This window comes from Drosophila ananassae, chromosome 2R, assembly GCF_017639315.1.
Source record: "Drosophila ananassae strain 14024-0371.13 chromosome 2R, ASM1763931v2, whole genome shotgun sequence".
Lineage (NCBI taxonomy): Eukaryota > Metazoa > Arthropoda > Insecta > Diptera > Drosophilidae > Drosophila > Drosophila ananassae.
The window spans coordinates 9,145,454-9,171,032 of NC_057928.1; the positions used below are offsets into that span (position 1 = coordinate 9,145,454).

At 43.3% G+C, this 25,579-nt stretch overlaps 4 protein-coding genes across 15 annotated transcripts in view; 1 reads left to right on the plus strand and 3 right to left on the minus strand.

Moving 5' to 3' along the window:
* Positions 1-1,600, minus strand: part of LOC6493619 (synaptotagmin-5) — a 48,914-nt gene extending 47,314 nt beyond the window's left edge. The window contains exon 1 of the mRNA XM_014908988.3: positions 1,154-1,600. The gene's annotated coding sequence lies outside the window, so the exon portion shown is untranslated. The remainder of the gene's footprint in view (positions 1-1,153) is intronic.
* An 851-nt stretch (positions 1,601-2,451) lies between these two features.
* LOC6493611 (pericentrin) lies at positions 2,452-25,322 on the minus strand. 12 transcript variants are annotated; one of them, XM_032454183.2, is made up of 14 exons: positions 24,829-25,321; positions 19,106-21,097; positions 18,148-19,050; positions 17,941-18,081; positions 17,536-17,766; positions 12,668-12,793; positions 11,450-12,604; positions 11,070-11,237; positions 10,157-10,180; positions 9,379-10,041; positions 6,115-6,837; positions 3,894-6,052; positions 3,725-3,835; positions 2,452-3,221 (listed from the first exon to the last, which is right to left on the minus strand). In XM_032454183.2, the coding sequence occupies exons 1-14, from the start codon at positions 24,853-24,855 to the stop codon at positions 2,861-2,863; spliced, it is 8,784 nt and encodes a 2,927-aa protein (XP_032310074.1). In that variant the 5' UTR covers positions 24,856-25,321; the 3' UTR covers positions 2,452-2,860. The 12 variants fall into 12 exon arrangements, with proteins under 12 accessions (XP_032310074.1, XP_032310075.1, XP_032310077.1 ...); XM_032454184.2 differs by lacking the exon at positions 24,829-25,321 and adding an exon at positions 23,335-23,364; XM_032454187.2 differs by lacking the exon at positions 2,452-3,221 and adding an exon at positions 3,551-3,630 and having other exon boundaries at positions 24,829-25,322.
* On the plus strand, positions 8,472-9,240 carry LOC6502775 (nuclear transport factor 2). Its single transcript, XM_001958067.4, has 2 exons — positions 8,472-8,588; positions 8,646-9,240. Exon 2 carries the CDS (start codon positions 8,662-8,664, stop codon positions 9,040-9,042), a length of 381 nt encoding a protein of 126 aa, XP_001958103.1. The 5' UTR covers positions 8,472-8,588; positions 8,646-8,661; the 3' UTR covers positions 9,043-9,240.
* LOC26514622 (putative odorant receptor 71a) lies at positions 12,813-15,626 on the minus strand. The gene is made up of 3 exons (XM_014910160.3): positions 14,219-15,626; positions 13,897-14,163; positions 12,813-13,842 (listed from the first exon to the last, which is right to left on the minus strand). The coding sequence occupies exons 1-3, from the start codon at positions 15,032-15,034 to the stop codon at positions 13,789-13,791; spliced, it is 1,137 nt and encodes a 378-aa protein (XP_014765646.1). The 5' UTR covers positions 15,035-15,626; the 3' UTR covers positions 12,813-13,788.
* Positions 25,323-25,579: the final 257 nt, after the last annotated feature.

Sequence of the window (25,579 nt, forward strand, 5' to 3'; positions counted from 1 at the left end):
TTACTTCTAAATATTTTTAAACCTATAATAAATACGTGAAATGCTGCAAAATTTATACCTATTCCTCAGCAAGCAAATGTTTTATCGATTAAAAATTCATAATTACCCCAATTAACCTAAAAATAAGCCCTCAGGAGCTTTGTTGGTGCGACAGTTCTAGTCACCAGTTGAATAACCCATTTGGGCTATCTGCGGCCTGATACCTGTTGGTCATACCAGTACATACCTATACTCCCCCACCATTTATAAACACATGCTTGACGTCATTAGATAGACAACAAAAAAAAGACATAAAAAAGCATAACAGCAATTAGCCTTACAGTTCTATGTAACGCCTACTAACGGGATGCGAATGGACAAAAAAACCGCAGAGGCGTAACGAATATGGGTAAAGATTGTACATTGAATACCCGTATATTGTCCGGGAGATAAGGGACCAGTATCTTATCAAAAAAATAACAGATACGACCGCAGATACGGATATATAAAAAACATATATGTTTGGGCAAGGAAAGCGAAGCGAAAGGCAAACTTTCACTCTCAGGAAATCCACACAAAAAAAATCAAATAACCAAATAGAAGAAATAAAGTTGTGAACCCAAATCAGAAATCTCTTCAACTACTTTGGCCTTTGACCTGGACCACCCAGCAGGACAAGCAGCAAGAATCACAGATTTAATAAGCCAAACCCCAAAGAAAAATATCACAACTCGAACGGCTAATATTCAACAGGCAGGCTGGCTGGCAGGCAGTCCTCGGCATGCCATAAAAAAATACTTTCTTTGGCTGGTTTAGTGTTTAAATGGCTGGGATTAGGGGCTCGAAGGCGCTTTAAGTGCGAATTTCAAGGCTTTTGCTGTTGCCTGATGCGATTACTTATCAAATTGGATTTCTTCATCGCCGCCCCCTTCCTGCCAGCCATTCAGCCTTCTCAATTCCCAACTTGTTAAGAGTGTTTCGAGGGCTTAAAGTGCCAGACGCATCTTCAAGACGAAACATTGTCAATTGTGGGAATGTTGTGATAAAGTATAATAAAGAAAGATAAACAAAATATCCCTTTTTTTTGAGAATATTTAAGAGATGCCAAGAAGTTGCATAAAAGTATGCTACAATATATTTTTTTCTATTAAGGACTAGAGTTTTTCTAACTTACCTTTTCTGTAACTTTCGTCTTTAGCAAACTTTTTACTTTTTAAATATTTTTTATTATTGTTTATGTTTACCCAAAATCAGGATAATTAATCATCTTCTTAAGCACAGCTCATTAATAATCCAAATAAACTTTAAAAAAACACTCTCCGCTAAATGCAAATTATGCCAAAAATTCAACACCAATCCACAGAGTTTCCTTTCTCAAATACTTGAAATATTTATGCGAAATAGAATCTATTTAAATTACAAACGACTGAATCTCATTTGGGGGTCTTCGCACAGAAGGACGAAAACAAGAAAACAGAATACCGATTCGAATCGAAATCCAAATTTTAGAGAACCGCTCGCAACCGCAGTGACGAAGTGACAGGACGTTGCAAGGACCGCTCCGCTTGCCACAACGACAGGATAGCCAATGCTAGAAGATGCGCCATTCAACGCTACCATATGTTAGCAATTTGTGGCCCTTGCTGCAGGGAAAGCTCTATTCCGGCCGTAAAATGTTCGGCTCAGTTCGGCTCCGGCTACGACAGCGAGTCCGGCGGAAAGCTCTCTGACTTCTTATCAGTGGGCGGTGTGCTGCTGATAACGAGGTGGCCAGTAATTATCAAGGGTATCAACAAAAACAAAAAGGATATGAAGCAGGATGTTTGATTGATTTTGAAAGCTTTTTCCGATTTTATTTTCTATATTTTTTGGTCAAAAATATTGGAAAGTAATTAGAACTATTATCTAAAAAATATAGATAACTAAGAGGTATAAACAAATCCCAACCATTTAAATCCATTATTACCAAGTTAGTGGGTTAAGGGCGGTCGATTCTGAACTGATTCCCTGCTGGACGTGCCAAAGCATTGCAGCTTTTTGCTTCCATTCGCCGAAGAGCCGCCCCGAGGCAAGGTACTTTCCTTTCAACACGGCTTAGGTGTCCTTGCAGCACTTGACATTTGCCCGATCATCCCCTCAAACCTGTTGAGCTCACCCGGCATTGGGAAATTGAAACAGCTGCAATCCATTCTGCCCCTTGGCATATTGTTGAAAAAGCACGTTATGTTCGTATGTCCTTATGTTCGAGTGCTTATTTATTTCCCTCGAATTTTTGATTATTTTTAGGCCTATCTGCACCAAATCAAGTATACGCAGTGTGTTTATTTTTTCCTTATTAACTTTCTATTTATTTTTACACATTTTGATTGATGAATTGAATTCTGAATTGTCCAGTGAGTCCTCACCTATAAGGCACATTCCGTTCATGTATTTACAGAATAATTCCAAGGATAATAAGGATAAAACAAGGAGTACTGGGTTCAAATAAATCTTTTGGTTTAATCAACTTATTAGGAAACTTATACAGTCGAACGCAAATCAATTAAAAAATAAAACTAACTGTAAGCGACTCTAGTCAGTCGAACCAATCAAAAATACTGGGATATGGATTAGGTTTATGCTTATGGCTACACTTGGGCGGTAAATACAAATAACACTTACAGACGATTACATGCCTAGAGTTTGGTGTGGATGCGTTGTTTTCACTTAAAATAGGTTACAACAGCTTATAACTAGATGGATGGGAGAAATGGTACAGGTAATTAACACTAAAATGGATCTCTTGTCCCACATCCTGGATGCTGCATTCTATAAAGTGTCTTCAATATGGCTTAAAATAAAATTAAGACCTATCTTTTGAGCATTTGGCGGCCTAATCTGGTCAGTGATGCCGCGCATGTGCTCTTTTCGGTTTTTGCATTGTTGGCCAATCCAATCTGGCCAATGAGGGCAAACTGCTCTCATTACTATTATTATTATTATTGTTATTATTGTGGTTGTTGCTGGTGGAGGTGAAGGTGGTGTGCAACGATGTTGTTGGCGCTTGGAGGGCAAAATCCGACGGCAACACAATCGGTTGCAGGTTGCCATAATTAATCATTGTTGGCGATACGGGCGCATAATTAAGTCGGCCCGTCAGGTTGCTGTTGTTGCTACTGTGGCTATTGGTGGGTAGATTCGAGTTGGGCACTGGCAGTGGAGAGGGGGGCGGTGCCACATTCACATTAAGTCCAGGACCGTTTCTACAAAAAAATCTTTAATTACTTTTCCATCCATCAATGGCTAATTCTAAGGTTAATGGGTGATTTGAAACCAATTTTAGGTGAGTTATAAATCGAGACATGCAAACCTTCTTCTTTCAGATAAATAAACTAAAGTAGAATTAATAAATTAAGGATTAAACCAACCACCATTAGATTTACTTTTTATTTAAAAACCACCACCAGTTTGCATGTCTTTCAGAAAAAGTTAAGAAACTAATCAAACTACTCTGGTGACAGGGCCAAGTTCTAGGCTAAAATTTTAGATTCTAATAGAGGTGATCTAAGTGCTTTCAGTTGGGAGGTCAGACCTTGGGGCCACTATTTCTTGGCTATTTCGGCCTTGCTTAGCTTAACTTTCATATTGACCGTCACTAGTGGCGTCTTAGAGCTTCGGGGGACAAGAAAATGACAGAAATGAGGGTTATGACAAGGCTTTGTATGTACAGCAAGCATGTTGGTTGGAAACTCCCAGGATATCTCACCTCTGCTGGGTTATGGTGAAGACCGACTTGCTGACAATTCGCTTTCCAGTGTGCCAAATGCGTCCAATATATTTGATGCGCTGAATGGCAATAATGGCCAGAGCTACAGTCCTGTTTGGTAAAAGAATTTATTAATTAAAGTCTTAATAAAAATGTGATTAGATCTTACTTGAACTTCTTTTTAATATTTCGCTTTACAGGCGGAGGTCCTCCGCGGAGATTCTGCAGAGCCAGCTGCTCACTGGCCTGATAGCCTTCTAGGGTTAGCTTCAAATACCGCTTCTGGTAGACCAATGCCTTGCGGTGAGACTCCACTCGCAGATAGCGACCGATTAGCTGCCGGCAACGCTCCTCCAGCTCAGCCACATTGGTATTGCCAGATCCGCCGAGTTCCTCGCACTTCTTCTGCAGTGCAATCCTCTCACCCACCAGAAACTGAACAGTCTCAGCCATCTGTCTGTTCTCCTGGGTATTCTCCGCCACCAGGGCATTGATCTCCTGCATCTTTTGCAGAAATTGCGCCGGCACATTGTCGTCCGTGCTGTGAGCGAGACGATCATTGGCCTGGGCCAGAGCCTCAGCCAGCTTGGCTTCCCTTTGACTGGAGCGGCTCACATCGAAACGCAGTTGGGTGACCTTTTGGTCCAGGCAGTCTCGAGAAGCTTCAGCGGCCAGGAGTCTTGACTTCAGTTCATGGATCTCGGCCTGGAGTTTCACAGTTTCCTGGTGCTGACGGGTGCGGGTGTTGGCTCTTCGCGTTTCCGCCTCTTGGAGGGTAACAAGTCTGGCCTCCAGACTCTCGATCTCAGTGGCTTGCAGAGTCAGGCGCTCATTAAAGTGCTCCAGTTCGAGTTCAGCTGATTCCTTGTCCCGCGATAGCTTCTCCATCTCTTGTTTCAGTCGCTCGCAGTAGGCCACCCGCTCTTGGAGCTCTTTCTCGAACCGCTGGCGTTCCCGCTCGTTGCTTCTTTGGGCATCGGCATACCGCTCCCTTTCCCTCTCGTTTTGGGCCGCCAGAAGTTTGATTTCACTGCGCAGGCGATCTCCAAGTTCTGTCTCGAAATCGGCTCTTGGGGACTTGCGAGGAGAATCATTGGGGGACTTGAGGAGTAGAGAACTATTCCGGCGACTTTCTGCTCGCTGTAGGGAAGTTAGTTGAGTCTGCAGCCTCTCACAACGTTCTCGCTCCTGATCCAACTGCTTGTGCAGCTCATCCTCCTCGTCCAGGGCGGTTTCTAGTCTCTTTCGCATGGCCTCGATTATCACTACGTCCTGCTCTTGGATTTCCTGAGAGTGCTGCTTCTCGCCCAGCAGCTCTTTGCTCAATGTCTCACATTGTTCCCTCTCCACGGCCAGCTGAGCTTTGAGGGCTTCCAGTTGGTTCAGCAGCTCCCGTTCGCCGGTGAAGTTCTCATCATCGGTGCCGTTGCCAGTGCCCGGCTGGTGCTCCTCCTCTGTTTGGACCTCCTTCTGCAGTAGCTTCTTGTCCAGATTGTTCTCCTCCTCGCTCTCAATGGCCTTTAGAATATTCGAATCCAACTGGGCGGAGTAGTTCAGTTCCTTCTCCACCTGCTGGGCAATTTCGTCCACGGAATACTGCTTTGAGCTATTGTCGCTGTTTTTGAGACGCTCCAGATCCCTTTCTAGGCTTTGAACTTGGAGTTCCAGCTCAGTGCAGCGTCGCTGAGCAGCCAGCAGTTGATCTGCCTTGAGTTTCACTTCGCCATTAAGAGTTTCCAGTTCTCTTTTACGGGCAGCAGCTGCATCTTCGCACTGCTCATGTGCAGCACTGACGCAGTTCAGTTCCCTGCGAAGGTTCTCCCGTTCGGCGGCCTCCTGGGCGGCTGCCTCCAGAATCTTGGACTCCAGAGATTCAATGCGGAGTCTGTACTTCTGCTCACTTTCCTGGTGACTGCGCAGGCTCTGGGCTTGTCGACCCAGTTGCTCTTGCTCCATCTGAAGTTGGTTTTGCAAATCCTGCAGTTTCGTTTCCATGTCCTTTTGCTGTCGCTGTTTCTCCTTCTCCAAAAGAGTTAGCTTTTGGCGCAATTGTTGTACTTCCGATGGCGTTGTTGGTTTGGGCATATCTGGGGTCTGTATTAAGAGACTTGGGGTCTTCAGCTTGGAATCCTCTGCCGTGAGGTTGGAGAAGTTGATTTGGCGTGGCACCAGACCAGGAGTGAGGCCATCACTACTCTGGGCTGTAACGCCAAGGGCCTGGAAGTAGTGAGGATGCTCGAACGTGTTCACTGGATAAGGAGCCACAAAGCCACTTAAATCGTCCGTGCGCTTGTGTGTTAAATTGGCAACCGCTTCCTTGGATGTTTCCTGTAAGAACAATAGGGATTTTAGTTATTGTTTTAGGTTAGCAACCCTTGTTTAGGACTCACCATAGTCTGATGCAGGAAGCCAGCCGCGCCTTCGCTGATATGAAGGCCAGGAGCATTTAGGCTCAGCATCACTGCTCTCCTGTCCACATCCGGTTCTGGATACTCTGAAATCGATCCAATGTCGCTCAGTGTGCGGGCACTCGACTTGCCACCCGAGTCCTGTTTTCCTCCCGCATCTCCCGCTCCTAGTCCTGCTACTGGTGTAGAAAGCAGACTACCCTCTTGGTTAACAGCTTGGAGCTCCTTCTCCTTGGCCTCCAGTTGATCGCGAAGGTGATCGATTTCATCATTCTTGTCCGCCAGCATAGTTTCCATAAGATCGGGCAGTGCCAGTCGGTTGATCATCTCGGTGCGTATCTTCTCCTTCAGCTTACCTATTTCGGCACCTTTCTGCTGCACTTCGGCCTCCAGTTTGTCCACCAGACTACGATCCGGTTGGGTGCGCACCGTGAGCTCCGCCTCCAGGCGCATGATCTCCTCCTTGCTGCGTTGCAGCTGCTGCCGCACAGTGGCCATTTGCTTGTCCCGAGCTGCCAACTGCTCGCTCAGGTTCTGAACTTCGCCCTGGAGTTCATGGACCCGGGTATTCAGGTCAGAGGTGCCAGCCCTATGGAGTTGCTCGGCCCGCTGGCGTTGCTCCTCCAGGCGGTTCTGCAGCGTGGATATCCTTTGGGTCTGCTCGTCCATGCGCCCCTGCAGCGAGTCCCTTTCATGTTGGAGTTCCTAAAAATATTTAAATAATGTTTTATTTATTAATTTCATTCATTTTTTGTCAGTGTACAGAGTATTTCAAGTGGTCAAGTGGTTAGTTCTGGCTGTCTGCTTCAATTTTCCATTTAAGAACCATGTGTGGGAGCTGTCTGTTTAGCAGTCATTGGCCGACCATTTGACCATTGACTTCATCTGCATTTAACCCATTCCAACTTCAATTAGATTGGCTGTGTCTTCCGCGAGAGTTCTGGTATAATAAAAAAATTAACTAACTTATCTAATCTAGGTATATTTATTTGAACTTTTTAAATGAAGTAAGAACTGTTTTAAATAAACTTCCTATTTCTGTAACCTTATCTCCCAACTCTTTTTATGAAACTGTAAAAAATGAATCAGTATTTAAAGCCCCTGCCTATAAAAAGTATAAACGCTATCTTTTTTAGATATTTCTTTAGCACTGTATCTCAGAAGTTGTACTTGTTTCGCTCTTGTTATTTGTTTACTCGGCTCTGATGCAGTTTTATTTATGCGGGCATGCACACAGCTTCCCCAACAATCGCCGGCAGCCCCTTTTTTTCGCTTTCACTTCTTTTCTCCCCTAAAAGAAAATAAACCATTACCCTGTCAGCCCAGCGGGATGCATCAAGCCACAGCATAAAGAAATTTATTGAGGCATTACCGCATATAAGTCTTTCGATTGGGGTTCAGTGCGAATGCATTGTAAACAAGCTCCAGTTTGTTTGGATCTCCATTCTTCACTTTTTCTAAGCGACAAAAAGTGGACTTCTCCGGGAGTGTGATGGAAATGTGGCAGGCTTCAAAAGGGCGCCAAGTGATTTGTTTCCAATTCGAGTGGCAGTTCAAGTGGCACGGAAATAGGCGTGAAACTATAACGCACTTACATATTGCAGCTATTTTCGAAGTGGAACAAACAGGGAACTGGGAGCCACCAGACTGTGTGCCAAATTCCCACAATTCTGCACCATAAATCAGGCCTGGGCGAAAATATTATGACAACTAGCGGCATAACAAATTCAATTATTTTATTTATATGTAGTTTCATTTTATGACACTGAACCAACTCGGAATTCATCAAAACAAATAAACACATCCATCCCCGCAGCCAATTGACATTCACAAAAGAGTAGCCTTGATCGGATATTAAAATCTTCGCTCGAAAAACTCACTCGCAGTGACCCAAAATTGGGCACAATCTTCGGGAACTGAAACATTTTGGGTATCTTTAGCGTATTATTCTTGGTTTATCAGATAAATTTTAATTGAATGTATTTATTTATATACAGATATATGTATATCTTTCACATATGTTTGTGCTATTAGCGTTTCAAAAACATTATCAATTTATGAGAAGACATTTCTCCCGTTTTGAACCGTTCACAGTGCCATTCTGAAGGCAAATGAGGGATATTTTTTGATAGAGTGCAAGCCAGAGAATATCGTTCTTGATGCTCAGTTTCACGAGTTATCACAAGAGAGAAGAACAATTTAAATATAGAACCAAGCGTTGAATTCAAAGCAAACACAGCTAAAACACGAACCCCGTACAATGTCTTTTGGTGGGCAAGTCTTAGACACAAACCACACTAGTTCGAAAATTTTTAAATTAAAAACCAAGTATCCTTTTTTCCCAGCGTCTAAACAATTTTCAGTTTTTATAGTCATTACACTCCATACCGGTGAACCAGCTAAATCACTTTCCAGGCTTCTAATACTTTTATATAAGTCTTTTTGAGAATTTTTTGGTAAATGGAATAGTTTCTTATTTTTAAAATTGTAATAAAATGAAAATTATCTTTCAGTAACCTAAGCGTGAGAATGGAATTAAATCGTGATTTCGAGGAGATAACCAGTTTATTCGTCGATCAGTACTACACTCTTTTTGATGATCCTGAAAAGCGAGAGGAACTGTGCAATTGCTATAATTCTAGTAGCTCCTTGTTGAGTTTCCAGGGCGAGCAGATTCGTGGCCCAAAAATAAGTGAAAAGTTAAAAAATCTGCCGGTACAAAAGATCAATCGAATAATAAGGTCCGTGGACTCGCAGCCCACCTGTGATGGTGGAGTACTGATCTACGTCCACGGCAGTTTGCAGTGCGAGGAGGAAGTACCTGTAAACTTTTCCCAGATCATCTTGCTTCATAATGGGGAACAAGGCATTTTCATAGCCCACGATATTTTCCGCACTGAAGTTATCTAAAATCATGAAGCGAGGCGGATTTAGTCCCTCAAGAAAACCACTAAAAATTGTGTAGTCGATCTCGAAAGAATACTGGGTAATCCGAGTTTTTCTCTTCATATTATCTCCAGAAATCAAAAAAAATTAGGCTAAAAATTAATTAGGTTTTCATATTTTGTATTTTACATTTTTCACGTTCCAAATTAAATTTTAAAACTATCTTGTTGTTTGTTGGGTGAGATTTTCCTACTTAAAAAACCTACCTAATAGATTTAAATTTTTGATTTAGCCAGGCTACCAACCTATCAATTTTCGAACTTAACATAGCAAAGACACACACCGAGTTGAGTTACTCACCACACAGCCGGCGCGCATTTGTTGGACCTGCATCTCCAGGTCACGAATCCTCTTGATAGCCGCCTCCTCGACCCTGGTGTGCTTGTCCAGCTTTTCGGTTACCCGCTGGACGCCTTCAACAGTGAGAGGATGGGAGGGGGAACCGTCTGCAGTCACGGGTCTGCTTCCAGGACAGGAGACGTCCTCCGTGACACTTAAGCTGCACGAATTAGAGGCGGTGTTGGAGTTGTGCAGCGATTCTAGGACTTTGGTCTTCTGCTCCAGAGTAGTTTCAATGTCTCGCAGCTTTTCGGCCACTTGCCCCAGGACAGCACTCTGTTCACCGCTGGTCCTTCCCTGCTGCAACTTCTCCTCCAGCAGGCGAATCCTGGATTGGTAGCCCTCGCCGATGTCGGTCTTCAGGCTGTGAACTTCCTGCTGCAGTGCATCATTGTCCCGAATCTGCAGACTGACATACTCCTCCAGTTGCTTGGCCTTTTCGGCCAGCACTTGCTCATTCAAGGCTTTGGTCTGGACTTGGGTTTCCAGCTCCGAGATGATCTCCCGAAGGACGAAGATCTTGTCGATCGAGGCCTTCAGTTCCACCTCGAATTTGTCCCGCTTGGCATTGGATTCGCTGAGCTGGAGGTTGACTTCCCTCAACTGGACCTCCAGTTGGGCATACTAAATGGGAGTTAAATTATAAATTAGTATTTCTTTAATAAATAAATTAAATATTTGTGGTGCGTTGTGAAGAATGAAAGTGTGGTGCTGATTTTCAGTTTAGTGACAAACTTACATGCTTATTCTTCGCTAAATTCGACTTAATTTTGGAGAAGTGCACACGCAGTGGGGAAAAAGGGGGTAACAAGTGCAACAGTTTTGAGTTAATTGCAGTTGGGGTTGAATTTTGTTAGGTGCATGCAAAGAGTTTTAAATATAAACATTAGAAGGTTTGGAATCACAAATAGATTAGTGCACATCAAGTGGTTAAAAGACAACAAAATATAATTTTTAAAAAATTAATAGGCTTTAAAGTATTTAATCTTTAACCAATAATAGTCCCCTTTATAAGCCATTAAAAATGTGGCAATGTTGCAATCAATCTTCCATTCACACTTATAAATTATCGCAGGCATTTTGTAACACTCTTCCAAAGTGACATTGAAAAGATTCTGAGAGAACCCCCCGGAGATCTTAAACTTGAGGTGTCTTTCCTAAATGGAATCCGATTGAAACATTCAAGTGCGTATATCCGAGGGTCTATAAATATGTCGGCACATGGCTACAAAAGCTTTAGCTATACTTATATGTATATACAGAATGAAATACATGCTGCCCTTGGCTCCATTGAAGAAGAGTAGGCCCCCCAAGGGGGATTCACATTGACTTTATGCCCAACAGGTGCCCCATGCGATTTTGTAAGTAAATATTTGTGAGTATTTTCTATAGGTGCAACATAAACAGTTAATAAAGAGGAGAAAACAAGCTAAGGAATCTTAAATATATGTCTATTTAATAAACTTAAAAAAATATAACAACTAAGACTATGGAAATATAATCAAAAGATAGAGAAATACAGAAGAAGATTTCGTAAACCCAGGCAAAAAATTAAACAGAAACGAAAGGCAATCCAAAAGCCCATTAAACAAAACCAAGATTCCGAACAAGATCGATAGGATCCTGGATGAGAACGGAGATTGAGGACTCACCTCCTCGGAGGCATTGGCATAGGAGCTGTGCTCCTTCTCCTTGTCACGTAATTGAGCCTTCAGCCGCTCGATTTCGCGCTGGAACTCGTCACGTTCCTGTTCGCGTTCGGCGGCCTGATCCTCCAGGAAACGCCTTGTATCCTTCAGCTGCTTGTCAGCGGTATCGATCTGTGTTTGTGGGTGTATGCAGGTAGGTGGGATTGGTTCAGAGGTTGGTTGGTAAGTTCATAAAAACCTGGCTCATATACTTGGCTTACAGACTACTCGAAATTTAATTGGGATTTTAAACAAGTTTACGGATCATGCGTTTAGCACTTGAAATTATTCAGGGGGAAGGGGTAAAACCCTAAAAAGTAATCCTAGATTTGTCCTATGCTCACCTGAGATTGCAGATCTTCGCGATCCTTCTTGCCGCACTCGACCACCTTGTCACCCTCGCGGCAAAAGTCTTCAATCATTTGGAGCAACACCACAGTGGAATTGGCCTGGTCCCTTGACGGCTGCTCCTTTACGGGGGAGGAGGAAAGCAGGTGGCGGGCTCGCTCCTGGAGGGCAGCAAAACTGGCTGACGATTGGTCCAGGCTCTTCAGAGCTCCCAGGCCATAGCCCTCGTTGTAGTCCGTGTGGTTTAGGGAATTCAGCTGCGACAACTGGTCCCTCAGAGCCTGCAGCTCCTGGCCCAGTTCGGCATTCCGGTCGATGGTGTGGGTCAGTTGCTGCTGCAGTTTCTGACGATCCGTCTCCGACTTGATCAAGCGGTTCTTCAGCTCCACCAGCTGGAAGGAGAGCTCTGAAGCATTTCCGGCATGCTGCTGAAGATCCGGAGGCAGAGAGGTATGGGTTTTTCCCGCCTCCGGGTTACTGTTCTTCCGCTGGCTGGCCACTCCCATTTGCTGGTCGTTTAGGGAGTTGGTGCGCAGAAATTTGGCAAGCACCGCCTGCTGCACTGCAGCAGCTGTAGTCTTCAGGCCATCCTCTGCCTCGCAACACAGCTCATGCTCCTGCTTCTCCTGCTCCTCCACGTGCTCCAGGGACTCATCGTTTTGGGGACGCTGCTTGTGCAAGTCCTCCGACAAATGCAGCAGGTACGACGCCTCCGACTTCAACCTCTCCAGGCAGTCGTTCAAGTCGAAGTCCTCACTGGGCTCTTCGTTGCTCTTGCTGTCGATGAACTGCAGCAAACTGGGATCCTCGACCACTTCCAGCAGGCTGTGCACATCCGGCACTCGGAGCATTTGCTTGGTGTTGTTCAGGGAGCTGCTGAGGGTAACCTCCAGATCGTCGCCTCCATCCTGACTGCGGCTGTGCTGCAGCAGACGCTGCACCTCCTCCGACAGAGTGGCATTCAGATCCTCCTCGCAGTTGGCCACGCACTTGGCCAGCCGGCAGAGCACGGAGCGGAAACTCTTCGACAGTTCCCTGAGACCATCTCGTTCGCAGATCACCTGCTCCAGGTCACGGGCCGCATCGAAGGTGAGGTGACGCTTGTTCTTCCGGTTGAGCTGCTTCTCGTATTCCAATTTCAGGCGCGACATCTGGAGGAAAACGTTTTAGTTTTTTATTAAACAATATTTTGCATTAATCGCCAGAATACCCACCTCGTCGGCATGTTTAATATTCAGCTGAGTAATCTCCAGTTGACTCTTGGCCGTAAACTTCTCCCGCAGCAAGATCAGCTCCTTGGGCCAATGCTGATCGTCCACGGTGTTCTCCGACAGCAAATTCTACAACAAAAAAGTGCAATTTGTTTACGTCGATTAATGTTTGTGTTTATGAACAATGTGTGAAAATCTGTGGCAACATTCGGTTGCATATTGCATTGAGAATTAAAAGAAAGCTTGAAGCTTTTGGGGGAACTTTTCTCACATAAATATTTATGGCTTTAACTCAAAATATTTACATGATGTTCTGGGTTTTTCGAATCTTATTTTGAGTTATTCCCTTGAGGGTGGTGCCAAAGACGGAAGCCGAGGCGGAGATGCAAAAATCTTAATAAAAATCAACCCCAACTCTGGTTGGGAACTGAAGTTTATTTTCGGATCGTGCTGCACTCCCACATATGTATATATTTTTACTTGAGAGTATTTAATGATTCAACCACATTAAATACAATTGAATAAAAACAGTTTGAGGCATAGGAGTGACGATTTTATTGGATTATCATTGCAACTCTCTTATCGCCCTGGCGGCACATGAGGAACCCATCTCAGTCACTCACACTCATATAGAGGGGTCGTGATCCCGGGCGATTGTGATTATTCTTTGTTTTCAACAACTTACAATATTTACTCAATGCTCTACGTAGGCTTACAGTCAGTTACAAGTTTTTAAAATCATTTCACAAGTTTTTCAAATATTTTAGAAGAGAAATCCATTCCTATGTATGTGAAACGCACTGTATGTAAATATTCTGGGCCCCTCAGTGTTTATTTGGAAACCACACGTTTTCCCAAAGTCTCCCGGCGCAGTTTCCCCTCAAAATCGTGAAAAAATTTGAATTTTATTTTCGTCACTTGCAATTGCAAATTTTTCGAGCTGCATACAAAGCATATAGTACGATATATATGTGAAGGAATACGTGTACTTGGTGCAGTGCTACTACATATATTTTATATATTTTTAGATCTTTGCATAACGAGTTGTGCGGCAATAAATCTCCAAACGAGCTGCGAAATATATGCTCTAAAATCCAAAATAGAAATCTGAGAGTGGTTTCTTTCTATTTTTTCATGTTGAGCAGCAAGGCCAGTAGGCTGTAGGCTTGGTTCATGGTCTGAAAAAGGGATAACTTTAAAAATGTTAACTTCTAAACCCATATCTTGAGAACCTTTGTGAAGAGTGGCAGTCCCACTGCGAAGAAGCCACCGGCTCTGAGGATCACTGGTCGATTCAGATACATCATAAACATGAGAACGAATTTACGCATTTGAGGACTCATATCTGGCCAATCGGAGTTGTACAGAGCATTCGGTAACTTGTCAGCTGAATAAGTAACATTGTTGCCGTAAATACTGGGAATAAGTATTTGCATAACCATGCAGGACAAGTACTGAACCATGCCATAGAATCTACCGAAGTCCTGCTTGATGGGACTCTACAATTATCAACAAAGTTAGGAGCTGATTCCGGTTATCCTTCGAACCACTCACCATCTGAATACTGTAGATGGTGAAGCAGATGATCAGGGAACTGACCAATATCTGGGTGAAAGTGCTCCTCGACACATAGTTTTCGATGTCCCTGGCCTGCCTTTTCAGACCCTGATGAAGTCTCACCAGCTCCAGGAACTTTTCCCGAACATTCTTATCCCCGTGGCGTAGGGACGTCAATCTCTCGCCCAAGATCCTGAAGCAAAGTGAGAGATGCAACATCAGATACCAGTTGACGGCATCCAACGTCACGTTGCAGATGCAAACGATAGTTATGGTTATGACTTGGTATATGAAGGTATACCAGAACAGGTCCGGATTTTGCCAGTCGAAGGGTGTCCACATGTAAAACGGCAGCTTGTTGGGAAAGTCAAACAGGGGCTGAATGCATATAAACGGTATGACTGCAAAGCTGCTCATTATGTAGAAGATGGACACTCTGGTGAACCGGCGGTGCTCGAACTGAAACATTTCCACCTCCTTCATGCTCTTCAGCTTGAACTGGTCCTGGGTGCTCCATTCGTGGAGGAGTCTTTGGGCCACATGGGACAGTTTCCAATTATTTAGAATCTTAGCTCCCAGGGCTGTGGTGGTCAGGCAGATTAGCAGCACATCGGAGGTATGCTGCATATCGTCGCTCAGTATAACCTCCACCCACATGGAGGCCGCAAAGAGCAGGGTGAAGGGCACATGTAGCGAATATGCCTTCCAGTTGGCCCAGTCCTCTCCCGCCAAGGTGTCATCCTTGGGCCATAGGCGGAAAACCCGCAGAATACCAGTAAGGATTCGCACTGGTCGCACAAGATCGTAGTCCATTTTTCACTTTCAAACTTTGATTAATCCAAGTTCGGACTGAGGGATTCATTTTATAGGAGAGCGCTAATTGATTTCCCTAATGGCTTAATTTTGGAGGCGTTTCCAAGTCCTTGGCATTTTTAATTAAAATTCACTTAACCAAGACCAGTTGGCTTACTTTACAAGGGTCTAAGTTTCATTTTCTCTATTAAAGGCAGTCATTCCATTCCAAGTAATTAAAATTTCTTTGAAATCTCAAAAGGAAATCATAATATTCATTTTTAAAGCCGTTTTAAGAAGCAAACCCGGGAAGTTGACTAAATATAAACCAAATAAATATCCAAGATACTAAGAGAGTCCAAAAATTTTGCGCCTGAAACAAAAATAAACTCCTACCGAAACAAAATGCGCCTGGAAATGGGAATTCTTCGGTTTTAATTTCTGTGTTTTTTGGGGAGAAAGGGCAACGACTTTTCGAGTTCGATTGGAAGAAGACAAATCTTTGACAAAGTGCATACTTTGTTTGTTTATTTAGTCTGTGTTTTTGGGGGAGTTTTTTTTTTGAATTTGAGTGATGGACATTTTGACTGAAGAAGACTCTTAAAAAATTGAGTTTGCTTACTCTAATTATTCTCCTTCTAGATGGGGAGTTTCCTGCTTAAAAATCCGTTAAAATTTAAATCCAGACGCGGCGATTTCACACAAATTTCCAATTAATGGACACAATGATAACTCAATTTGATTGTTTGTATGCACAAGTATTTTTTCCGCTTTTGTGGCAATGATTTGCCTATTTCACTTTTCACAAGAACCACTTGAAGATCATTAAGATCTATAGATTCTATAGCACATATAGGAGAGAAGAGGCTGAGTTCTCCCTCTTCTTCTCTGAAAAAAAACGTTTTTCTTAAATATATTTGAATAAATCCGATCTCGACTGAAAAGCGTGCGTACGAATCGAAATAACGCAAAAGAATGAGCACATTTTGAAGCAGGCAGTCAAATTTTATACGAGGGGAGAGTAGTTTGCACTGCTTTCAGGGTTCTTCAAGCAGTTCACTGCTTTCTTTTCACTCTCTCTTTCTGTGCGTGTTGAATTTAATTCAAATTTATGAGCGTTAATTTGAAATAGTCGGACAGCGAACTCCTCTCTATTTATTTACTCCAATTCTCTCTGGGGGAGGAAGACATAAACCCCACTTTACCCCATTATTTTCAATCCCCAACTTGAGCCAGTCTTCACACTTCCGGCTTTGAATTTATGATCTTTGGTGTGAATTTGGTGTGAAATAAATAATATAATGCCTTGACAAACAGGACAAGCACATGGTTTTCATTCAAATAACATTTGGCGGGCTATACTACACTCTGTTTGTATAGTCTATAGAATCTTCGGCAGAATGTCTGCAAATTTTGTTGGCAAACAGAAAGATAGCCCCCATCTGATACATATAAAAGACTATTTTTTGACAGCATAAGTGGGGCGGTAAATATTTTTTGAACAGTGGTGGGGTTTTGCAGGCAAATTGGTGTTTTTACTTATTTGTATAGTGAGGTATGGTACAGTAAATAAAAGTAAAAATAGCTCTTATAAATGTATTTAAATAAAATGATTTAAATTCTTTAAAAAATGAATCTATTATCTATTATTACATTAATTTGTTTCTCTGAATCCCAAGTAAACCCGTGACCTTATACCAATATCTACTGTATCCCCACTATCCAGTCGTCTGACCTTCGTTGGATTTATTTTGGTTCCGTACAAAAGAAACACAGAAATGTCTCTGCCAAGAAGCGCCATCGAAAGGGAGGTCTTTATCCATCCATATAGTCACTTCCTTCCCCCAACTCTGGGGACACGTGGCCACCATATTTGGTAAGGTAGTGGCGAGTGATGGGGCTCTGCTGGAAAGGATTGGATTGGGCCGTCTGTCAACGTTCCGGAGGGGATCATTGACTGCCAGGTATAAATAGACACAGCCCCAGGTATCAAAGAGCACACAGATTTAATGCTACATAATTCAAAGTGAGTTGAAAGTTCTTTTGGCACACGTTTTGTGGCAGCATGATTTTAATGTTGCTCTGTTTTCCTTGGTTTTTATTTTATTTTTTTTTGTTTTTTTGCTTTAATTTCGCTTTTTGGCTACTTGACAAAATTTCGCACGTTTTTTTCTTGCTAGCCAAGTTGCGTGCGCCGCGTTTAAAAATAATTTATGCTCCGAAAGAGTTTAGTTTCTTTTTTAAAGAGATACCTTAAGATAAAACTCTAATCATTAGAGTGAATCACAGACAAATGTTTACTGTTTCTTATATTTAAAAAGGGTTTTCAAACAATATATATTTTAAAAGCTTACAATTTAAAACTCTCACTTTTGAAACCATTTTTTAGAAACAAATTTCTTAAAGAAACATATAATTTATATAATTTAAATTATTAAAAAAACATAGAACACAACGTGCAGTAAGTTGAACAACAATTCATGCCACATGCCCTGTTGCACCTTGCCGCCTGTACCGCTCACCTGAATGTGCTGCTCCAGCTCATTGGCGATGTCCTGCCGGGCCAGAGCCAACTGCTCCTGCAGTCTTCGCTCGTACTCCTCGATGATACGCTGAATAACCTGAGATTCGTTATTAAAATTCAACTCATCCTCGTCGATGATGATGAGGGAGGTGTTGGCGAGTCCTCCGGGGGATGATTTATCCGCGGATTCCAGTTCCGGGCAGGTACGAGCGGGTGATTGGGCTTCAGGCTGGGTTAGTTTTGCATTTCGGGTGACGATTGCAGGTAGTTACAATGGGTTTAGTTCATTTAATTGGGTTATAAAGTTTGGAGAACGAAAACAAGAGTAAACATGCACGGTTAGGATCAGTTAGTCAAAACAGGCTAGTATATTTTAAGGACTATTTGAGATGTGTTTACCAACCTTGTAGTCATCATCTCCCTGCCGGCGTTCATAGAACTTGAGGCGATCGTTCAGTTTGCGCACCTGATCCTCGTGAGCTCTTTTCAACTCGTGGATATGGGTCTGGTAGAATATCTTAAGGTCAGCCACTTCCAAAGTGTTCTAGAAAAGAGGAAAAATATTTAAATTATAATTTAGGAAGCCAATAAATCCAAAACTCCCACTCACATCTCGACCAGCTTCATCCTTCTGATTTGTTTCCCCCAAAGAATCCAGGCCACATGGCGTCATTTGACGGTGACTGGGACTGAGCAACAGCTCTGCCCGTTTCCTTTTCCGTGGCGATGGCTCCTTGGAAGATACTGCAGGCACCACCATCTCCTCTGGCATTTGATCCACCTCGGAGCACTCCGAGGAGCTATCACCGCCCAGGTTCTGGGATTTGTGCGAGAAGACATCGTCGGAGAACTGCTTCTCCAGGTCGGCGCACTTGTGCTCGAAGTACTTCCGCAACTCCTCCATCTCCTTGGCATGAGCCACTTGCTGGGATTGCTCGCTACTCTGTTTCTCACTCTCCCACTGATCCCGGGCGATCTTCAGCTCCTGGGCATTCTGGTCCCGGCACAGGGCCAGCTGTTGGCTCAAGTAGTCGTCGAACTTGCGTTGGACCATCAGGAAAATGCGCTGTTCGTTTGGCAACAGATAGCTGTGGAACTGCTCGATTTGCTTGCTGAAAGCCGGAGTCCAGTCCGGATTCAGGTGCTCCAGACCCAAGTCATCGATGGGATGCATGTTAGGCAGCTGCCTCTCTTTGGAGCTACGTGATCCTCGCTCTTCGTTGTCGGTCAGGAAATGGCGATCCAAATCATCATCACTTTCGCTTATCAGGTCCATTGAGATTTCTGACAGACGCTGGCCAGGATTGCTTTCCTGCTCGGGCCAAACAGTATTCGAGCGCTTCACAGCTTCGATGGCATCTTGGAGTTGGCGGCGCAGGTTCTGTACTTCCCCTCCAAGGCGATCTGCGTCCGTTTGGAGCTTTTCTCGCACATTCAGGGACTGCTGCAGGGAATCCGTAAGCTTGGCAATCATTTCATCTCTGCGCGACATCTCCACGTAGATGTCCAGGGTCTGTGGAAGGAAATTATTAGATTATGAAGCTATATTAAGTTTATAATTCACTTACCGGTCCTCCAAGTTCATCCTGCAGCGTACGGTACTCCGTGGAGTTGGTCATCAAGGAGCTGGTGTCTCTGGCCGACGCTGGACCCGCACTGGATTCCCTTCGCGATGCCTCCAATTGAAGGTTCAGGGATGCGAGACAGTTGTCCTTGGTCTCCAGCTGGGTGTGCAGTTCCTGGACCTTGGCCTCCAGTTGCCTCAGCATGTTTAAGCTGGCCAAACTGGAACTGCTGCCTCCAACCTTAGTTGCCCCTGCCTGGAGCAGCGTTTTGGACTCATCCAGGGACAGCGAAGGTGGGTCCTGCTCCTCTTCAATGGTGGTGCTCATGGAGAGCTGTCGTTCGCTCTCCTCGGTGATATCCTCCAGCACGTCCTTGGAGAACTCATTAAGTGGAACTCGCTCCATCTGCTTTAGTTCCAAACTGCCACCAGCTACTTGCGTCTGCTCCGCCTCCGTGGGCGACAGCTTGGGAGCACTGTCTCCAAGCATCTGCTGATTCATGGCCATCAGACGCAGCTTCATCAGTTGCAAGGAGCTCTCCTCGTCATCCTCATCATCCTCAAACTCCTCACTAGCCTCCAGAATGGTCACCTCCAGGGCCTCCATCAGTTCTGGTTGCAGATGCATAGTCGACATAGCTTTGGCCGCTTTGTTCTCCATCACTCGGGACTCCAAAAGCGGTGGCAGCTTCAGGGTCTCCACGGTAGATGTGGGTCTGATAACCTCCTTGACCGGCTCTCCGGGCTCCTCATCCAGATCTGTCACCAAATCTGCTTTCTGGGAAGTGTTGACTGTTTCCTCGGCTTCGTAGGTCACTTCGACGGATTCATTGGTGGCCACTATTTCCTCCATCGAGTGATCCTGCTCTTCGGTCCCCTGGCTGTCGTCCATCAGAGTATCCTGATGGCCACTGGCGTCTGTCTTGTCTTCCCCTCCATGGACTGGTTCTTCCACCAATTCGGAGACATCGTCAGTGGTACTCTGGTTGCTTAAACTGTGATCCTCCGACTGCTCGACTGACTCCTCCTCCTCGTCTTCGTGCAACGAGTGCACTGGCTTCCTCTGTTCCAATGGCAAACTAATATCGAAGTCATCGTCATCGTTGGAGGAGAGGCTGACCTCCGCCTTGGAGCCGGCTGGTAGGAGCTCCGAGCTCTCATCGCTTTCCACGAGGAAGTGCTGCGCCAACTGGCCACCAGAGAGCTGGGCATCATCAATGCGAAACTCCTCCGCATCCTCGTCTTCATCCTCCGGGTCGTCCGGATTGCTGATTAGGCTTTTGGCACTCGTTTGCTGTTTCGGTCTGGCGAAAGCAGCTGCCTCCGATAGAGATTCCAGGGGAGTTTCCAGCTGCTCCTCCACCTCACTGATCTCGATGGCCTCCTCAATGTCCTCCTCGATGCTACTGGTGCTGGTGGTCGTGGCCGTCGTTGTGGTCACTGTGGTGGCCCCCACATCGGCACTGCTTGTGGTTGTCGTGGTGGTGGTGGTCTGTTGTTCGGCCATGTCAATGGTCATGGAACTGGTGGGTGGTTCTATGCTAAACGAGGACACCGACTGATCCTCCTCCGTGAGACTGAGATTGTTCTGTCTTCTGATTAGCTCGGCGGTATCTGTGGAGCTCACAGCATATGGGGTACTGCTCGAAGTGACTCCCGTCCAGCTGCTCCTCGAGATTATGTACGTGTGCGTGGAATCGTTATCGCCGGAGTCGGACTCGTAATCTGCCGCAGGGCCATCATCAGACCCACTGGTATCATGTTGCAATTGCTCCGAGGTTGGCTTGAATTCAAAATCTAGCGTCGGCACGAAATCAACTGTGAAACAGGTCTCTCCGCCGGATTTCTTTGCCGTGCTCCGGGATGTTGCTGAGCCGGCAGATGTTGTTCCTCCAGATGTTGCTGCCGCAGATGTTGCTGGCAACTCTTCGGCCGCCGCCGCCTCGATCGCCTTGAAGCTGACACTGGCGCTGTGCGGACGGAGCAGCGAAGTGATCTGAAATGTAAATAGTGGAATTTTAATAGCCATTAAGCTGCTTTCCGGCATTTTATAAACTTTTTGAGATAGTGGGCTTTATGGACTCGCAAAATATCTCATAAAATTGTAGTTTGGAAGCAGTAGTTCGGGGAACAAAGGGAATATTGATTTCGAAAGAACACTTCCATGGAAAATTATAAAATTAAATTATAATGAGTACTCTGGCAAAAAATAGTGTTTCAAAATACTATCAATTGAGAATATTATTAAGTAACACACTCTTCATAGAACCTATAGCTTAGAAGACTTAGAAAACACAAGAAAACATTCATTTTTTGTTTAAATAACAAATGAAAACAAAAGAACATGTTATAATTTTGTGTTGTGGCCCACTTGTTGTGCCACCAGGCCGTGCCACTTGAGTTCCTTGAGTTTGAGGCACACACGCGTCTGCCGCCATAAATTAATTTTCTAGAATCTAGATTTTGATTCGATTTAATGATGTCACCCAGTTGTCAGCCTCCGAGACGCATTGTGAGGATGCTTCTAACCGATGGCCCACTAAACTTGGGCGAAAAGGTATTAAAAAGTGACTTTATTACGTAAACAAATGCGATCGAAAAGCCATCGCAAGATAGCATTGGCAAGATTTTCAATTTAAAATCGACCTGCATCTCAAGTGTTTAGGAGATTAGGAGGAGATGGAGGAGGAATTCCACCCACAGTCCAGAGAACTTTGATGGATTGCAGCTGCGTCGGTTGTTGGGTTTCCCTTTAAATTATAATTAGAAACATTTGAGGCATCTTTATGTTTGGTAATAAAGTCTCCTTCCGCGGAGGAGTTGCACATGTATGAGAATTTCTTGAATTATTTTTAGTCTTGCCCACATTAATTAAGAAAGACGACTCTGTCCACTTGAGTGATCTATATATCCATTCGAAGGTGTTCGAAACGTGGCCCACACATGCATCCGTTCTCCCGTATAGAGTGTGGAAATATTTGGGCATTTTCCAATTACATTTCTCACAGCTGGAGATCCAATTAGATGGGGTGCATCTTTCGAATTCTGGGCATGTGTCAGAGCAATGCATTTGACGGTGAAATAATAAACAAAATTAAATGAAAAAATTAATTTGAAATACGAAGCGATGCATCGCCACTTTTTTCATTAATTTTTGTTCAATTTCTAGACTATATGAAACCCAATACTAATCCCTAATAAAGCCTACAGTATTCTAAGCCCATACCATAAAAGGCCTTATTACAAAATTCCATAAAATCATATTATTTTTTGCATAAACATCTGGCACCCAATTGCATATAACTCATACGCCATGTGGGTCAGGTCGCAACGGTTGACAAAGTTTTCAGTTCAGAATTATAGCGGAAAGATTATTTTATTGCGGCTAAAGTTGTCCAATCCTCTGCCGTTTGAACGTCCTTGAACTTGTCCCATTGAATGTAAATGGGAGGCGCCAGGCAGGAAGTCCCAGCCCAGAAAAATATCCTCGAACGCAAATCGGGATAACAAGTTTGCCATCATAGTCATGGCAACGGGCCTTTCTTCGAGTGTGCGTGCGAAATCGAAAGTTTTCCAGCTCCTTGTCCAAAATACAAGGAGAAAACAACAACAGTTTCAATTTGTTGCTATAGTTGGGACAGCCGTTGGGGCCGTTGTTTGGGTGTGACACACATTTAGAGCGGATCGTCTGAGGTTTTTGCACTTCGCCAGCCAACTAATAACAAACAACAACACTCCCCACAGAGCCGAAAGGATGAAAAGGGCGCAGGACCTAGCCCAATGTCTGAATTAATGGTGCTACGTTGTTCCCTTTGATTTTCCATGAGATATTCCCTATAAGACCTTCAATAAAGACACGCATATTGGCAAAAATGATTAGATTAATGGGCTTCCGAGGCGAAAAGTTGTCAATAAAATTTGGGAAAAATTTAAAGAACGACGTAATAAAAATCACATAATTTGTAGTATTTTAATATTATTTAAATATTTAATTTATAAAGCATAAGTAGTAAGATAAAGAAGCTAATAAAGAGCTTTAAAAAACATTTGAACTTTAAAAAGGAAAATAAAGTTTGAAGTTCGAACCTCTACCCCTATAGATTCTGGGGCCTAGAATTTCCCCCATTATCATATAAACTTTGATGAAATTAACACTCAAGGTGTCAACTATTTCAAATGTCACCATAAGCTGTCAAAGATCACATTTCCGAGATCTTTTCCACGCAAACTCACATGCAATTTCCCCATTTCGATGGATGCACTCGCTCCTCCTCATTCGATCCAATTCCACGATGAAGTTATCTCAATTAAATGCAATTTACGGTCACTTAGAAAACAGTCCATATATTTACTAGCCTATTATGTGTCACATTGTGCAAATTTTCAACACAAATGTAAATTTTTTTTTTAAGAAAAAAGAAAGGCAAAAACTTTAAAGGCACATGAACTGCACTTTTATGTTGGGGAGATTGAGGAGTAAAAATTAGTGGGGAGCCGGAACGTGGAGCTGCGCGACCGCCTGCAGTGCAAGTTCTTTTATAAATAAAACGACCGAAGAGGCATTCAATTGAAATCAGTCACTCAATCCGAGGAAAATCAAAAGAAAAGCGATGGAAAAGAGCGCCGGCGGAGAGCCAGAGAAATTTGCAACCGTGCGCGGTTCCAAGCGGTTCCGTGCACCGAACGTGCGCTCCCATTTTTTATTTATAAAGAAAATTTATATGTGGAACATAAACGATGCGGGTTCGTTTATATACCCTGGTTTATAGGGTATTATGGGTTTAACAGGAGGCAGCTCAGACTTTATATAGTGAGTATATTCTGTATGATTTTCTTTAGAGTTTATAACGATGATGGTTCTATATACTTTAGTTTTAAATCTATTATGTTTGCCCTATTTTGATTTTAATCAATTTTATAACTATAAAAGATCAAAATAGGATCTATATTGTATGATATAAAAATAAATAAAAGTTTTTTGATTAAATATACAGGGTATATAAGCTTCGGATACATCGAACCTCCGTTTTCCTATCTGCTTGGGTGTGCAGGCAACATTTGTTGCCGGAATGTTGATGAAGCAATGTTGATAAGGGCCCAGAATTCCTGTACAGGTGACAGTCCATAAAGGGCACAGAGTTATTTATGTACTTCTCAAATAAACAACATATTTTTATAAGGGTAAAGAAAGGAAGTAAACCAATTTAATTTGAGGGTTTTGGCTTCTCCTATTAATCTCCTAAATATAATATTTTTTATTCCAAACTATAGACTTAATTTTAATAAATTTCTATTTCAATTTTTCAAAAAAACTCCTATATCTTAGATTTAAGAAAACCATCTCATTAATAGATTAAGATTAGAGAACATATAGACTTTTAAATCTTTAAAAAAAATCCACATCTCCATAATTCTAATATTTTGTAATAAACTCTAACTCCCTTTCTATTCAAAAATCCCTTTAAAGCAGCCTCCACTGTAGTTTGTTGAAACTATTCTAAAAGGGCCTTGTGGCCATCTAATCGAAAGTTCAAAGGCGCATTCAATTTCGATTTCATTCGTAAACAAACTCGAACACCGACACACTCCGCTTGTGGATTGGATTCTGTTGGATACGCCGCTGTGCCTTGTGTGGATCGTATTGGAAGCGTTCCCCAAAAGCAATGACAAATGTTTCAGGCAAAATGGGTTAATACTTTAATGAAATGTGGCGCTTGGGGGGCTTACCCAATCGTATATGGTGTACAGATTCATGGCGGACTGCACTTGTCCCGAATAATTTATGACCAAATTTTGGTTCTTGGCCGCTTTTCGCTTTGTTGTTGACACTTGTGCCTATCAGTTGGGCACATTCCCATTCATTCTACTGATCCATTTTCTTGTTGATGTTTACACTGGGATTTGGGATGACAGAATATCTCTTCTATCTTCTAACTTGATTCACAAAACACTCAACAACGGATAATTTTGTAGGTTATGTTGGAAACTTTACGTAAAATTTCAGATAATTTCCGATTCGAAAACAAAGACAACACGATGGGGGATAACTAGCTACTCGAACTTTTGCACTTAAACGAACATTATAAGAATTTTAGTCCTCCCTTCAGGAGATATATAGTATAGTAACTACAAAAAAAAAATAAAATAAACCAATAGTGCAACCGATCAGAACAGTTGCACGTAATCGCGAGCGCAATGCAACTGAGAAGAATATCCATCGAGAAGAGTCTTTTATTTTTGGGGTTTGTTTTTTTTTTGGGGGAGAAGCCGAAAGAGGCGAGTTCCCCCTTTTCGGCTCAGTGAAGCACAACACGAGATTGTTTAAAAATAATCAATCGTAAACAAAAACTGTTGCAGGGGCAGCCACAGAGGGAGAAACTATTGGTTCTCCAAACTCGGGATTCTAGGGGAGTGGGAAGACTACATACATAATTCTATCAGCTGTTCTATAAATAGTTCTTAAGCCTAGTTTCAAATT